The sequence below is a fragment of the Agelaius tricolor genome, unplaced genomic scaffold (assembly GCF_023055355.1).
Source record: "Agelaius tricolor isolate 1412-34295 unplaced genomic scaffold, bAgeTri1.0.p SCAF_8, whole genome shotgun sequence".
NCBI classification, from domain to species: Eukaryota; Metazoa; Chordata; class Aves; order Passeriformes; family Icteridae; genus Agelaius; species Agelaius tricolor.
In genome coordinates this window covers 38,475,243-38,490,139 of record NW_027269268.1, presented here as the reverse complement: position 1 = coordinate 38,490,139, position 14,897 = coordinate 38,475,243, and the positions used below count along the sequence as shown (strand labels likewise).

At 37.3% G+C, this 14,897-nt stretch overlaps 1 protein-coding gene across 1 annotated transcript in view; it reads right to left on the bottom strand.

Annotated features, from left to right (window-relative positions):
• Positions 1-14,897, bottom strand: part of CORIN (corin, serine peptidase) — a 111,796-nt gene that overhangs the window by 39,001 nt on the left and 57,898 nt on the right. The window contains 5 exon segments of the mRNA XM_071432447.1: positions 571-687; positions 1,312-1,422; positions 2,956-3,063; positions 7,689-7,802; positions 13,223-13,404. Coding sequence (XP_071288548.1) covers positions 571-687; positions 1,312-1,422; positions 2,956-3,063; positions 7,689-7,802; positions 13,223-13,404 — 632 coding nt within the window.

Genomic DNA, 14,897 nt, shown 5'->3' with positions numbered 1-14,897 from the left:
CAAATTTTGAAATCATCATAACAACATTGCTTTCTGAGTGTCTCTGAAAACCATGTTCTGGGGCTCAAGCCATTCCTTAGTTTCCTCTTCTCCCATAGAGTCCATAATAAGATAGCTATCAAGTAGCTTTGAGAACTCATGTTCTCATAAATTTTCCTTTAGTCACACTAAATCATTAGTTTACTCATGAAAACATTCTTTCTCTGATTCCCAAGTTCTGATAAAGAAAAGGATTTTAATGAGAAAATTCCTCCTCAAATGACACCAGTTCCTGTAATAGTAGATTCTCATTGCTCCAAACAATGTATTTCAAGTAACAGCTAATTATATCAGATAACTAAATACTGTGGTAAATATCACCCCCACTTCTTCACCTTTTTTAATAATTTTAAGTACTAAAATAAGTCTGCGTACAAATGCCTGTGTGAAAGCACACACCAAGCAGCCTTGGCAAGAGTTATTTGAAAGGTAAAGAAAGTCATTTGTCAGACAGCTTTAGCTAAAGGCACTGTGGAACATAGCAGTCAATGGTAGGTTTAGTGAGAAGAGTAAAATGAAGCATATCCTTACTTTCACTGCAGTTTTCTTCATCACTTCCATCTTTACAATCATTATCTCCATCACACTGGAATGCACTAGGAATGCACTGCCCATTTCTGCACTCCACCAGACCCTGACTGTGACATGCTAGAGAGACAAAAAAATATTAAAAAGACAATATTCTGAGCTCAGTGACAAAAATATTAAAAAGACAATCAATGAGCTCAGTGAAGCTCTGCACTATATCTGAACATCACACAGAAGTTATTTTAGGAGGAGCTGATGACACTGCTTAGCACTGGAGATCAGGAGGTATTTCTCATTATGTGTCAGCTAATTTTCCAATAGCTGCACTGATCTTTACCTACAGAGACTGACACTATCAATGTGAGGCATTAGCAACAGCCTGAGATGAACTCTTAGCTTCCCCAAGGAAAAAAAAATGCACATAATTTTTACTCATGTACTGGGAACATTACAATTAACAAAAAGCTAATTCTGTAATTAACAAGAAGCTCTAACACAAAGCAATGCTTTACTTCTTAACAAAGGCAACAAATGTTTAGTTTGCTGCTGCTGTCTACTGAAAACAGACATTTGTCAAGTGTGAACTCCTGAAATAAAATAAGTTTATAGTTTTGCCTTAGAAGAGAGAACACTAGTTATCTTACTTTTGTGGGTGTTTTTTTGTTGTTGTTGTTTTTTGGGTTTTTGGGGTTTTTTTTAGTTTTCAAAGAAAGAAAAAATAATTTAGAGATTAAGGGAACTTACAGCAATTGATCTCATCTGATTTGTCTATACAGTCATGGTCACCATCACATACCCAATCAGCTGTTATACATCTCCCCTCTCCACACTGGTGATGTGTCACTGGATTGCAATCTACATAAAATGCAAATTTGAAGAAAGAAAAAGGATGCTAAGTTACCATTTGTATATTTTATATTACTGATCCATTGTTCTATGCTTATTAGCTAATCTTATTAATGAGGCTTTTTGCATTAATAAATTATACTAAGAAATTTTTTCTATCTGCAGACTTTTATTATTAATTGTATTGCCTGTATAGTGACGCACTCATTCCTTCTCCCAGCTGCACAGCTGTGACTATTTGTAAAGAAACAAGTTTCTAAGATTTGTTAAGCCCATTAGAAGATCTGGCATAGATCTTCTATGGGATCTCAGCGAATGGTTTCAGTTAACCAACATTTTCAATAACCATCAGAGAAATTAATTTCCTTCATTTATCTTTTTACTAAGAAATTTAAAAAATATTTCTCAAGTCCAGAAACTGTATTTTTTGCACGTACTTGGAATTTTCCATAAGAATTATCTACAAAGAAATTATTCTAATTGTCATCTTACTCTTTCTACCCAAATAAACATAGAAGAGCATTATGCTGAGCACACTGACTTTATACCAAAACAGAGAGAATAGACACAGTCCAATCCTCCAACTCTGCTATGAAAACCAATTATAGCATATACAAAAACTTAGATTTTAAAAATTATATAGAAAAAACCTATGTCAAGGTAGGAAAGATAGGAGAGAGATCAACATTTAGAAAAACTTAATCACCTTTAAACTAAGATTATTTATGAAAAAGAACCCACTAAATAACCAAAACTGACAAGAAAATATTGAAAAGTCTTAGAGTGTGCCTAATTTGAAGAAATTTTAAAAAATCTCAGAAAAAAATGTGCCTTGATTTTCAGTTTTTATATTCTTTGTGTTCTTCGTTAGAAAAGCAAATGGAAAAAAGGGAGAAATCATATTTTAACTGTTAAATCTTATTTTAGAAAACTTAATTGTTCTCAGGTGTAGTAACAGAACCAAAAGTTAGTAAAAATAAGGCTTTCTACATTTCCCAATATTTACATGCTAAGATTATTCTTTTCTAATGTCAAAACTTCATTGATTCTTCTATGGAAGTTAAGTATAGGCAGATACATATGGTAGGTAGGTAAGTGTCATGAGAACATGGAAAGTTGATTGACAAGACAATTTGAAAGAAACGGAATTTGATAATCAAAACATACAACTTCACTATCAATCTTATATAAAAACATTTCAGCTATAAAACAGTTGGCACCAGCAGTGCCTTAATGTAGTCTGCTTTACTCTTAATTAAATCCAGTCAAGCTAGCAAGGAAGCATCTTTTGGAATTAGTTTAAAGCAAGTTGAAAATAGCAGTATTTCTTATAAATACCAAACCCTTCAAGATTTGGATTGATCCAGAACTCTCCTTTAAACCTTTCCAAATTTCATATATAATCTGTGAGCTGTTTTCACTGTGTTCAAATGCAGCAAGAGCAGGGTATATTACTCCTTCAGTAGTTTAAGGAAAAGGTTTACTGGGTTAGGCAGTCCTGATATTTTAAAGACTTTAGAAAAGCACATAACTTTCATTTACCACAATTTTGCTCATCACTAAGGTCACCACAGTCATCGTATCCATCACAAACAAAGGTGTAATTGAGGCATTTTCCCGTGTCACAACGAAATACATCATTGCTGCAATCTAAAAAACAAAGCATGTGAAATGTTAAGGTTGCATTGGAACATTCATATGAACTATGAACCCTATACTGACTACACACCAGATTAGCTAAAGAGACCTTACAACTTACAGCTCTGCATTAATACTGGTGTTTACCAGTTTATGAGAAACTAATCTGAAAGAATATGAAAAATCAAAAGCCGTTTTTAGAAATTTTTACTCTCTCCCTGCCAGGTGTTTTTTTGATCAATACCATAATGAGAGAATGCTCTGGCTGCACATAGGGACCTAAATGTTTAAATAATTTATACACATAAAGTTCTCAAGAAATGTTGTAGGCATCACCATTGCAGATTACTAGGAAAACCCTGACTACCTGATGTGGCTGTTAAGTGGAGGTGAAGATTCTAACAGCAAAATCAAGATCCCTAGACCTTACTTTTGAACTTGGTCTTTGGTCTTACAATGGTTTCAAATGAGCTTTATGCTTAACACACTTTGGAGCTCAGGAGATCTAGCCTGGTGCCTTCTCATCAAGGAATTCTTACTGTCAGCCCTGGGTGGGTTCAACATTTTTTCTCCATGACTGGATGCATCAGTAAAGCCTGCCAGATATTCTCTGAGAATAACCATAACACTTGAATAATATCAGGTTCAATAAAAACATGGAATCTTTGTTGTAGTTGAGAGGGTTGAAGAGAAATTATGGTTTGTGGTATGGTTTGTAGAATCTGGTCCCATCAGTAATAACTTTTTATTTCAAGCATACAGCTAGGAAGGGAGTAACTCAGTTTCACTGTCTTCTTCTAGACTTTTCCTCGACCTCTAGCTTTCCAGGGAGAATGCCAAGATACAGAACAACTGGGTGGACAATACTGCCTTCCTGTTGGAGCTAAGCCACTGGAACCAAGGAAGTCCTTTGTGCCCATTTTTTACTGGCATATGTGGGCATCTTAAATTAATTATTCCCCAGAAAACAGAGAGAGAGCCCAAAAAGCAGGGACTGGAACCAAAGTGCCACCTTTCTTCTGAGATGATCAACCACAAAACAATAGAATCAGGCTACCACTTCCCTCTCTCCTCTTGTAACTCCTGTGTTCATGATTGCACATTGGTTCCCCTTTGAAAGCAGGGTGTCCTTCCAAGGATATTACACAGCGAAAGGTGCAGAACTCTTCCAGAAGGTGCAGTGGGGTTCTACCCCTTCAGATCAAGTGTTTCACTTCCTAGGTGAAAAAAACTCTGAAACTTGAACATGAGTCATTTCCTCTTCTTCCCCTATACAAGTATTAGTGCTTTCTTCAAGTTTCACATTACCTTAGAAGGTCCAAGCAAATTTATACCTTAATAAGAAGGAAATGCTTCAGGATATGAAGTAAAATAATATGGCTGAGCCATGAGCCACATACTTTTGAAGCTGAATGGTTAATTCAGCTTCAAAAAGAACCATTATTCATAAAACAGGGAATAACAAAAACTCCACACTAAATGAAAATAAATTTAAGTTCTTGCTTCCTGTAAGCAGACCAACATCCCAGCTGAGAGTAAATTCTAAACATCACTTCTTTTGAATATGCAACAGCATTAAGTACTCTTGGCAACCTTTAATATTATTGATCAGTTTGTAACTCTGACAGCTTCTGTGCTTCTTCTACTGCTCCTCCTGAAAATGAAACAAAACTACTTGTTTCTATGTTATTTCCTCTGGATAAATTTACTGTTTAATTTCCATTCATACTCCCATTCCTGTTTCCATCCATACCTCTGAAGCAGCTGCAGTGTCCTTCAGGGTAGACAAAACACAGGCCCACAAAGACAGGGTAAACAAAAAGAATACAAACTTCCTTGCAGGGAAATAAGACTCACTTGATGAAAATCTAACAGCCTTAATGTACATTTGCTTCAAGATATTGGCAATAATGTATTGTAAAGGTAGCTGGTTACTCTGTTAAGTAAGACAGGCACCTGGCAGCTGCCACTTGTAGAAGGCTCAACTTAAATTTTATAAATGATGGGGATATCCCCAATTTCACAAAATTAAATACAACTTTACTTTAACTAAATTTTACCGTACTTCATGAAACACAGATGAAGCCTGGTGAATCTTTTGCATTCAACAATTTGGCCCTGAGATAAGCTCAATTGTTTAAAGCCTGGTGGAAAAACCAGTGCGGCAGGTTTGATCCCTTTATGATCCAGATCCAGAAGGACTGGCTGCACATGGGTGTGGGCAAACCCTCACAACATCCTACCCTCTAAACTGGAGAGAGATGGATTTCATGGGTGGATTGTTTGGTGGATAAGGAATTGGTTGGATGATCATGTCCCAAGGGTCAATAGCTCAGAATCCCAAAGGACATCAGTGACCAGTGGTGTCCCTTGGGGCTCTGTACTGGGACCAGTGTTATCTAATGTCTTCATTAACAACATAGATGAAGGGATCAAGCACAGCCTCAGCAAAGCTGCAGATGAGAGGAGAGATGGTGTGCATGTCAAGCTGAGTGGTGTGGTTATCACACCTGAAGGACAGGATGCCATACAGAGGGACCTGGACAAGCTCAAGAAGTGGGTGCATGGGACTCCTGTGGTCTAACAAGATCAAGTACAAGGGGCTGCACCTGGGTCAGGGCAAACCCTGGTATCAACACAGGCTGGGGGATGAATAGATGGAAAGCAGTCCTGCCAAAAAACTTGGGGCAACAGGTAGATGAGCAGCTGCATATGACTCAGCAATGTGCACTTGCAGTCCAGAAAGCCAGTTGTATCCTGGGCTGCATCAGAAGCAGCATGGCCAGAAGGCTGAGGAAGTGATTCTGTCCCTCTGCTCTGCTCTTGTGAAAGCCCACCTGGAGTGCTGCATCCAGCCGTAGGTGCCACAGCACAGGAAAGACATGGAGCTCTTGGAAGAGGTCCAGACAAGGCTACAAAATGACCATAGGGATGGAACAGCTCTCCTTTGAAGAAAGGCTGAGAGAGGGCTGCAGTTGTTTCTCCTGGAGAAATAGTGGCCTTTCAGCACTTTAGGGAAGCTTATAGGAAAGATGGGGACAGACTTTTTAGCTAGGCCTCTTGTTATAGGACAAGGAGTAATAGTTTTAGAAGAGAGTATTTTTAGACTAGACATAAGGAATAATTTTTTCACAATGAGGATGGGGAAACACTAGAACAGGTTACCCAGAGAAATGGTAGACACTCCATTCCTGGAAATATTCAAGGTCAGCTTGGATGGGACTCTGAGGAACCTATTCTATAATTTAATGAGGTGACTTAAGACTTTGAGAGGGGCAAGGACTGCAAGAAACACAGCATCTTTCATCAGGCAAGCTTTCAGGCAAACAGCTCTTCCTTCAGTTTTGCTCTTTCTGCTGTGTAATCCAGGAAAGTTTTACTTGACCTCCACACCCTTTCCACAACTCCTACCAAGCATCCTAATGAAGGCTGCCCTCTGCATATAAACCCTGTATCATTAAACACACAGGTGTCCTTTCAAAGGTAATACTAGCTCCTGAAATTTATGCTTGTTTTTTCAAGACATGTAATATGTCTTTTTCAAGACATTCTTTTACTACTAATTTCTTCCTTTCCCATTTCTAATAGAACTTGAAAGCCATATTCTCATAGGCATTTTTAAATTTTTTAGCTTACTTTAAATCTAAAGCTAACGCTGACATGAAAAATTGGAAAATAAAAACACACAATACTTTTTACATAATAGACATTATCTCACCCTCCAAGAAATGAATTTTAGGCTATTAAAGGAAAAGCAAACTCTAGCCTTATTCATATTGAGACCAGAAGGAAATTGCTGTCCTCATTTATTCCTTGGAGTACCCCTGACAAAATCTAACAACAACTTCCTTAAAAGCAGCTCTGTGAGTCTTGGAATGCCCAGGCTCTTAAATCACTAATAAGAACTAATCTTTTGAGTTGAGTCTAAACTGCACAGTCTGACATTTTTCAAAGTCTGAATGAGAAATCCTGTTTTGTGGTATCATGTCCTGTATAGTCCCCATTTAGTAATTTTTCCACATCTTCCTCTGTTCTTTTTCTTCTTGCCTTCTCATTGTTTTTTTAAGGTACATTTGCTCCACTTCTCTAAAGTTGTCTGTAGTCCAAGGTGTTTTGTTAACACAGAAAAACACATAGGAGCTCTAAAGACATGCTCTACCACAGACAAATACATAAAAATTAAGCTATCACATATGTACATTCTACTGCAGCACATACTGGGATTAATTTAAATAAATCACATCCAGGGTTGAGACCAAGAGAACTCTCTAAACAGATGGTCTTGTATCTAGCCTAAAATCAATGCCAAGGCCCAGGATAAAGCTACAACTAGCAGTTTGCAGCTGATTATCAGAAGTGCTCCTTTCTGATGTACACTACTGATCCATTAAAAAAAATCCCAAACAAAAAAACCCAAATACTTCTTATTTCCACAAAGCTCCCTCAAGGCATAAAATTTGATAGATCAAAAGCACATGCTGTGGCCTTAGCGAGCAAAGCTAAACATAGTCCAAATGTCAATATATGCAAACACTATGCAAAGTTCCTGTTTTGTGCCAACAGCCTGCTTCAGCTTCCAGGTTTCCCTGAATGGATTCAGTACTTCAGCAGAACACTGCAAGGTTTAAGAAACTTACTACAATGGACCTCATCACTCCAATCATCACAGTCATTGTAGCCATTGCACTGCAGTTTCCCTGGGATGCAGATCCCACTGGCACACAAGAAACTCTCCTCTCCTCCACACAGTGCTGTAAGAGAGCAGAAAACACAGAATGTGGAGAAAAATCATTAGCATCAACACTACAAAGTTAGTGATACTAGAGTCTTACAAATGTTAAACTGATATTCAGTATTTCCCACAGGGATTGAAATGTATTTCCAATTTGGAAAACATTAGGATAAAGCTCAGAGGAACATCACTGAATGCAAGAAGGTCAAGAGGAAAACCTAAAAGAGAAAAAAAATCTCAATTTTTCAGATAGCACAAAGCCATTTAAAATTTTTATCAGTGAATGACCCATTTTAAAAGACCTCAACAAGCAGTCATGAAAGGACTACACCTGTTAAATCTGCCCTGGGATGAAGAAAGGAGCCCTACATTCTCATGCGGAATATGCCCAAAAAATATAATAATTTCTGCTTAAGACTGGCTTTACTGTACAGCCCTTTGATACTCCTCTCATTTGCCAAACTAATAGTTATACAGTGGATGCCTTGAGGTACCACTTAGCACTGGGCATGCTTCTTCAGTGCTTTTCAAAAATGACAAATAACTCCAGCTTGCACTGGCTGCACATTAAACTATTTACCTATATTTTTAGCTTTATTTGTGGTCCTAGAATAGCAGTCTTTTCTATCACACTATGGCAATGTCTCTACACACAAACACACACACACTCTCCACACCTTCATTATTAGTTTTAAATTTTGTCAGCAGGAGATTATTTTTTTCAATATATTTACCTTCTTTTTTAAGCCTCACTATTATTTTATTATCCACAAGAAACAGGGCAAACTTAGAGTTATAGTCAACTGAAACACACACTCTTTATGGAAAATTCATTGGTAATAAAAACTTAGGAATAATTTCAAAATCTTTTCCATGACATTTCTAGGTGTACTGTTCACTTGGACAGCAAATAATTTTGATTTTGCAATACAAACATCATTTTCTAGTTGGATAATGAGAACATGGTTATTGCAGTGAAAGCTGTTTATGCAATGTATTTTAAAGGAGGTAAACTCCTAATGCTAACTTTAATGAACAGTGCCCAAAATACTAATTAGGTGCCCTAATACTAATTTAAACCAAAGATTTTCAACTGGTTTGTGCCATTTAATGTTTGTGACTCTTCATCAGTGAGAAGGTAGTGCAAAACCACCAGTGTCATCCTTTTGCACACCCTAATGGTGTGTTCCTTAGTAGGCTCCCTCACACTGTGTGCTTGGACACATTTCCTAACCTCTCACTGAAGAGTAACAGCCTCATCAGAACTCTTTTTGGAAGAGTTTTGGAAGGGTATTATGAACTGCAAAATACAATAGGCTTAAGACAAACATGAGATCAGATAACAGTCACAGTCTCATTTCATAGCATGAAAAATGAGGCAATGAGATATTAAAGTGAGCATTATGAGGACTAATGAATAATAACATCTAAGACACAAAAATCGGCATGTGATTTTTTTTTGGAGGGTAGACACTGATGTCATTTTACATGTTGAAAGAACAGCTCTTGTTGCCTTTACTTGTAGATGCAAATGTCTCAATTGCAAATAAACTCCAGCTATACAAATGAAGAGCCCAGTTAGCTGGAAGTGTTCAAAGAACAACAGAGAAATTTTTTATTCAAGTGCCTTGTTCAGCATGATCATTACAACAGTGACAGGGCAAGAATCTCATTTCACAGAAAAATGTCACACTTCATTATGAGCTAATATTTTTATTTCTCCAGTTCCCTGCCCTATACACTGCACTTCCTGATTTCTGCCGTCACTAAGCTCTACAGGGCCCCCTGGAAACAACAGACCTCCTTGGTATGGAAGTAGTAGTTCCCTGGACACCAGAGTTTTTCCCACAGACGATGATGTCAGGTAAAAGTACAATATGACAGCATGATCAAAATTTTGTAATTCATTCTACAAGAAAGGCTCTTAGAGGTTGAAGAGGCAACTTTAACAGATGGGTAATCTTACATTCTTATAACTTGGCTTTTACACAATTTCCTTCATGTTTAAAAAGGAGAAGAGCATATATAGCTCAAAAAGAACCATCTTCATTTGCTTTGATGGAGATCTCCATCAAAGATCTTCACTGGTACTAAGACAGCAAGAGTAATGGATTCCTATCTTTTGTATGAACTGAGAGAATGGAAGTTAACAGCAGGAATATCTGATAACTTTTCTTACAGATCAAAAGAGAAAAGGTTCCAGGGTCCTATATTCATTTCTGGGCTATGAAAAAGTGTGTTGAAGCACTTATAAATCATCCTGACTCTGCCTCCTTAATACATCTCTGTCTTGTTCTGATCGTATCCCAAACTACTTCTCCATTTCTGCACACCTAAAGTGAGCATTTTGCTGGTTATCTTGTATGTTATACAAAAAACAAGAGGAAGAGTGAGATTAGTTTTCTTTATCTCTCAGTTTTAGCTTCCAGCTGCAATCAGATGGAATCTTTAGAAATTTTAATCTCACCTCTTGCAGTCTTCTAATAGGTAATGACTGGATATGTTTGGTCCAATCAGTGCAGTGTTCAGGGCAAGGAGAGTACAGACATCGTGGACAGTACCTCCAATTAATGTAATTTCTGCCTTCTACCAAGCTTGTGCAAGAAGTTTTCAGCAGGTTGAAAACCGTTCCATCATACCTCCAAAGATCAGATTTTAATGGAAATTATAAAAGCCTTATCTAATGCTGTAAAACAACCACTTTTCTTGAATGCTAAATTTTGATCTGGAACCTAGTGGATTTAGGTATGCAACCATTTATAGGACTTTACTGAACACAGGCTACACACTCAGAAACCCTGGTACTATACGAAACAAAGTAGCAGCAGAAGAAGAAATAATGTCTGAAATAGATGTCTGAAATAGGAAAAACACAGACCATTCCACTCAAAATTATTACAAATGGCAAAGATGTTATTCTAAAGAAATATGCTGGGAAATGTTAATTACTGATACCTCTGTAAATAATTTACACATTTTTTTAATAAAATCATGCAAATATACATACACACAAACTCCTGAAGAAGAATGTTATGTAAAATGAGCCCAGATAAAATGGAAGCAAACCTTGCTAACAGAGAAACTTGCTTGTTTTAGTCCTTACCCAGAAAGTTTTACAATCTAGATTAGCTTCCAAAATCCTGGACTAAACACCAGTGGCAGCAAAAAGTGTTTAATTTCACCTGTGTCTGGTGTACTATCAAAAGTGTTTTCGAGGAGGCAAGACCATTTATTTGCTGTACTTTCCAGCTAGATTACTGGAATGTCATCTATAGAAGATTATGTGGAAAGGTCCTTGGAAAGCTGCAGAGAGCACAGACTGAAATAAAGATTATTTTACCATCCTCAAGACTGACATCTGGTTGCATTTCAAGGTATAGCAATAGATAAAGCATTCTACACAACTGTGAAGATGACCATGGAAAGTGCTGCCAATTTTTTTTTTCAAAGCAAAGAGGAGACCACATTTACTACCTAATGCTATAGAAGAAGTAAGAGGTATTAAAACAAGCAAAAGGCAGTGCTCCTCATGCAATACACTGACAAGCTGTAACATTCTGGAACACAATACTATGGATGCTAAAACGTACACAGACCCATGTAACAAAGGGACACATTAATAGAATAAAAATCTATGGCAGGTCACAAATTACAGAAGAATCCTTGAATCTCAAACAGATGGAAAACGCAGGAGAATTTGGAAAAGTACTGCCACATAGTCTTGGCCTGTTCTCCTTTTCTGGGCATTTGATTTTGTCAGCTTTTGGAGTCAGAATTATAAAACAGGTGCACTTTTTCTTTACCCAGTATAGTCATAACAGCACAATGGAACACAGAGGAATCCCTGTATTCTCTCACTTTTAGATTTTCATCACCTGCTTCCTATACCATGTATGTACCCTGCAGTACAGTATATGCATCTTGTTGCTGTCAATTCTAGAAAGTTTTGATCACACTATGATCACAATCATGGAATTAGAAAAGCTGGCAACTCCTTACCCCCAGGTAATTGCTCATTTCTCTATTTCCTTAGGATGCAAAATCCTGTGGGAGAAAAAAGACAAAAGACCTTTTTCTTTCACTCAAGTGATGTGGCCTAAAAAGGCCACATAATAAACTCCAAGCTGGAAAATAAACAGGCAAAAAACAGGAACACAGGCAGAATAGGAGAATAAAAACCAGAGAAAACAACAAAATATAATGCAGGATCAACAGAATTAGAGTGATTTGGTGGGGGAAATAGTTTAAGCAACCGTGTGTGTTTCTTCACATGAAACAATATGACAATCCTGCAAAACATTTTGTTTTCCTCAAAAAATTATTCCACTATTGCTGGTTTTGCAGCTGTTCAGCATAAATGTTACACATACACAAATCATCTTTTCATTGCATTAAGTAAATGCAAGGGCACAAGGAAAGATAGTGCATCTGCCTGATTTTAAAAACTTTTTCTCAGAAAAATTATCTATTGGATGTATATAATTATACTGCCTATTGAAAAATAAGTACCTGTTGCAATCAGGGATTCGAACTATCTACACAAATTATTCCTCAAAGATAATTCTATTAATCAATGCCAGTTCAAATGAAGCTAGGGCTGACCTAATTGCAGCCTTCCAATACCTGCAGGGAGCCTACAAGAAAGATGGAGAGGAACTTTTTACATGAACAAGTAATAATAGGACAAGGGGAAAGTCTTCAAACTGAAAGAGAGTAGATTTAGATTAGATATTAGGAAGAAAATCTTTACTGTGAGGGTGGTGAGACACTGGACAGGTTGTCCAGAGAAGTTGTGGACGCCCCATCCCTGGAAGCGTTCAAGGCCAGGCTGGATGGGGCTCTGAGCATCCTGGTCTAGTGGAAGGTGTGCCTTACTGTGGCAGAGGGGTTGGAATAAGATGATTTTAGGGTCCCTTCCAACTCAAAATCTCATGACAATGAAGCGCAGTTCAGGCCACAATGAAGTGCAGTTCAGGTGCATTACTTCTTTAACAGAGACAGACATAATTCATAATGTCTCTTTAGCAAAAATACAGAAGTGAACAATGTCTCATAACTCTATACTGTAATTTACATAGTTTTGTGGTATAAACAGTACCTTTATTTTTATTTGAAAGAATGGTTCTAATGTGGTTCCTCTGTGGCTGAAAAAGGTAAGAGTTTGGGTTCACTAGGCTGCTTCTCCTACAGAAATAAACTGTATTGTTGTTGAATATTTATTTTTGCAGTTCGTATATTTAAGAGAATTTACTTCTCTGACCACAGTAGAACCAGACCGCTGAGTCTGATTCTCTGCTCTAATCCCTTTTCATCTAGTGCTCAGCAAAAACTGCTTCTCACACTCTTCTTTCACCCCAGAGCTTTTCCTACACAGGAGGAAAATAAATTATTAAATGAAAACTCATAAACACAGTGTAACAGTTAAGAATGGAAACATACACTGCTTTCCTTTTTCTTGGTGTGGTGAGAAGCATACCCTTGTAGTGGTGTCATTCTCAGTTTTGTTCTGGAATTGAGAGCACTTCAAGAAGTCTGGCCAAGAGGCATTCACCATACCCAGGACTGGTTCACAGCCTTCTTTTGCTGCCTCACAAAACGTCCTGCAGGGCAAGAGGCCTCGACTAAAGAAAAGAGACAGAGCAAAATTAAAAAATATTATTACTTTAGCAGTCTGTGAGAACTTTTTAGAAAGCCCAAAAAGTAATAATAAATGCTTTTGACAAATCTTGTGCTCTACAGGGCTACACCCATACCCTTACAGCGATTACATTTTCAACCCAACATTTTTGCAGTTTATGTTTAAATGACTGAAGAACCTCTTAGGCTTTAGCAAATGAAGTTTTGCTTTATTAATAACCACTCACAATGCCACAGAATAATCTTTTTCCTGGTACACCACAGACATCTTTCTCTTTACATCTGACTCTCAGTTGTATCTGCCCATCTCAAAACCATGGCTAGAATTCCATATTCAGTCACAAGGAAGTGGCCTGAACTGAAGAACTCTACAGTACCCAAAAATTTACCAACTTAGTGTTTCATTTTACAGTAGCAGAGAATAACATGGTACTTTTTACCAACTGTGTGACATGGCAGCAACCACAAGAAAGTGGAAAGGTGCCAAAGCTGCCTCACTACAATGTTAACTAAGAGATTGATGTAAAGCAAAATATTTACTTGCATAAGTATTTTGAAGTCAGTATGGTTGCCTTTCTCTGCTTAGTATCTAAAAAGACAAGTGTGCTGTCAGTGTTGTTACTGAGTTCTTCACATACTCTGGCTGGAACCACTTTTTTAAAAAAGGCGTTCTTAGAGATACATTCTCCAGGTAATGCTAAGGACTTTTACACAATGCACTTCATATGCTGCAGTTACTGAATTTATCTCAGAATCAAATCAAGGAATTTATCTCTAAAATTGTCTCTTGCAGCTTCCAGGATGGCAGATTATTGTTGCCTGTAAAGAACCATATATATTCTAAAATATATATGAGCCCTTCTCACCACCAGATTTTTTTTATTGTGATCTGTTGAAAGACAGAAAATTTTTGCACTAAAGATCACCTATATGGCTGTGTACAAAACCAAGAATGATTTCATCTGAGGACAGAAGAGCTGCCACTTATTAGTTCTGCACGTTGTACTGGCAAACTAAGTTTCTCTGACTTGTAAAGGCTCTTCAGAAAAAGATGTTCTGAAACACTCTTCTTTTTACAGAACCTATTCAATATGCAGAGAAAGAAAGGGCACAAAAGCTCTTCAGCAGCCATTACTGCCTCCAATCTGGAGCCTGAGAAACTCCTTAAATAAAGGGGATTTGACAGGGCAAGTGACTGTCTCCAGACATTTTTAAGCTTTTCCTTCTTAGCTAATATACTAATAACACTTCTGGTTTGACAGAGGTTCCCTAGTACAGGAAAATGCCAAAAGAAATGCTGCTACTTACTACAGAATGCACTTGAGTTTCAAAATATCTGTAAGAAATAAGATGTCACAAAACTAAAATGGAGTATTGATTTGACCTGTTGGTGATAATCCTGTATTTTATTCAATCTGATATGCTTAATTTAACTTTCTGTTCATTTTTTACAAAACCACAAAATATGCTACAAAAC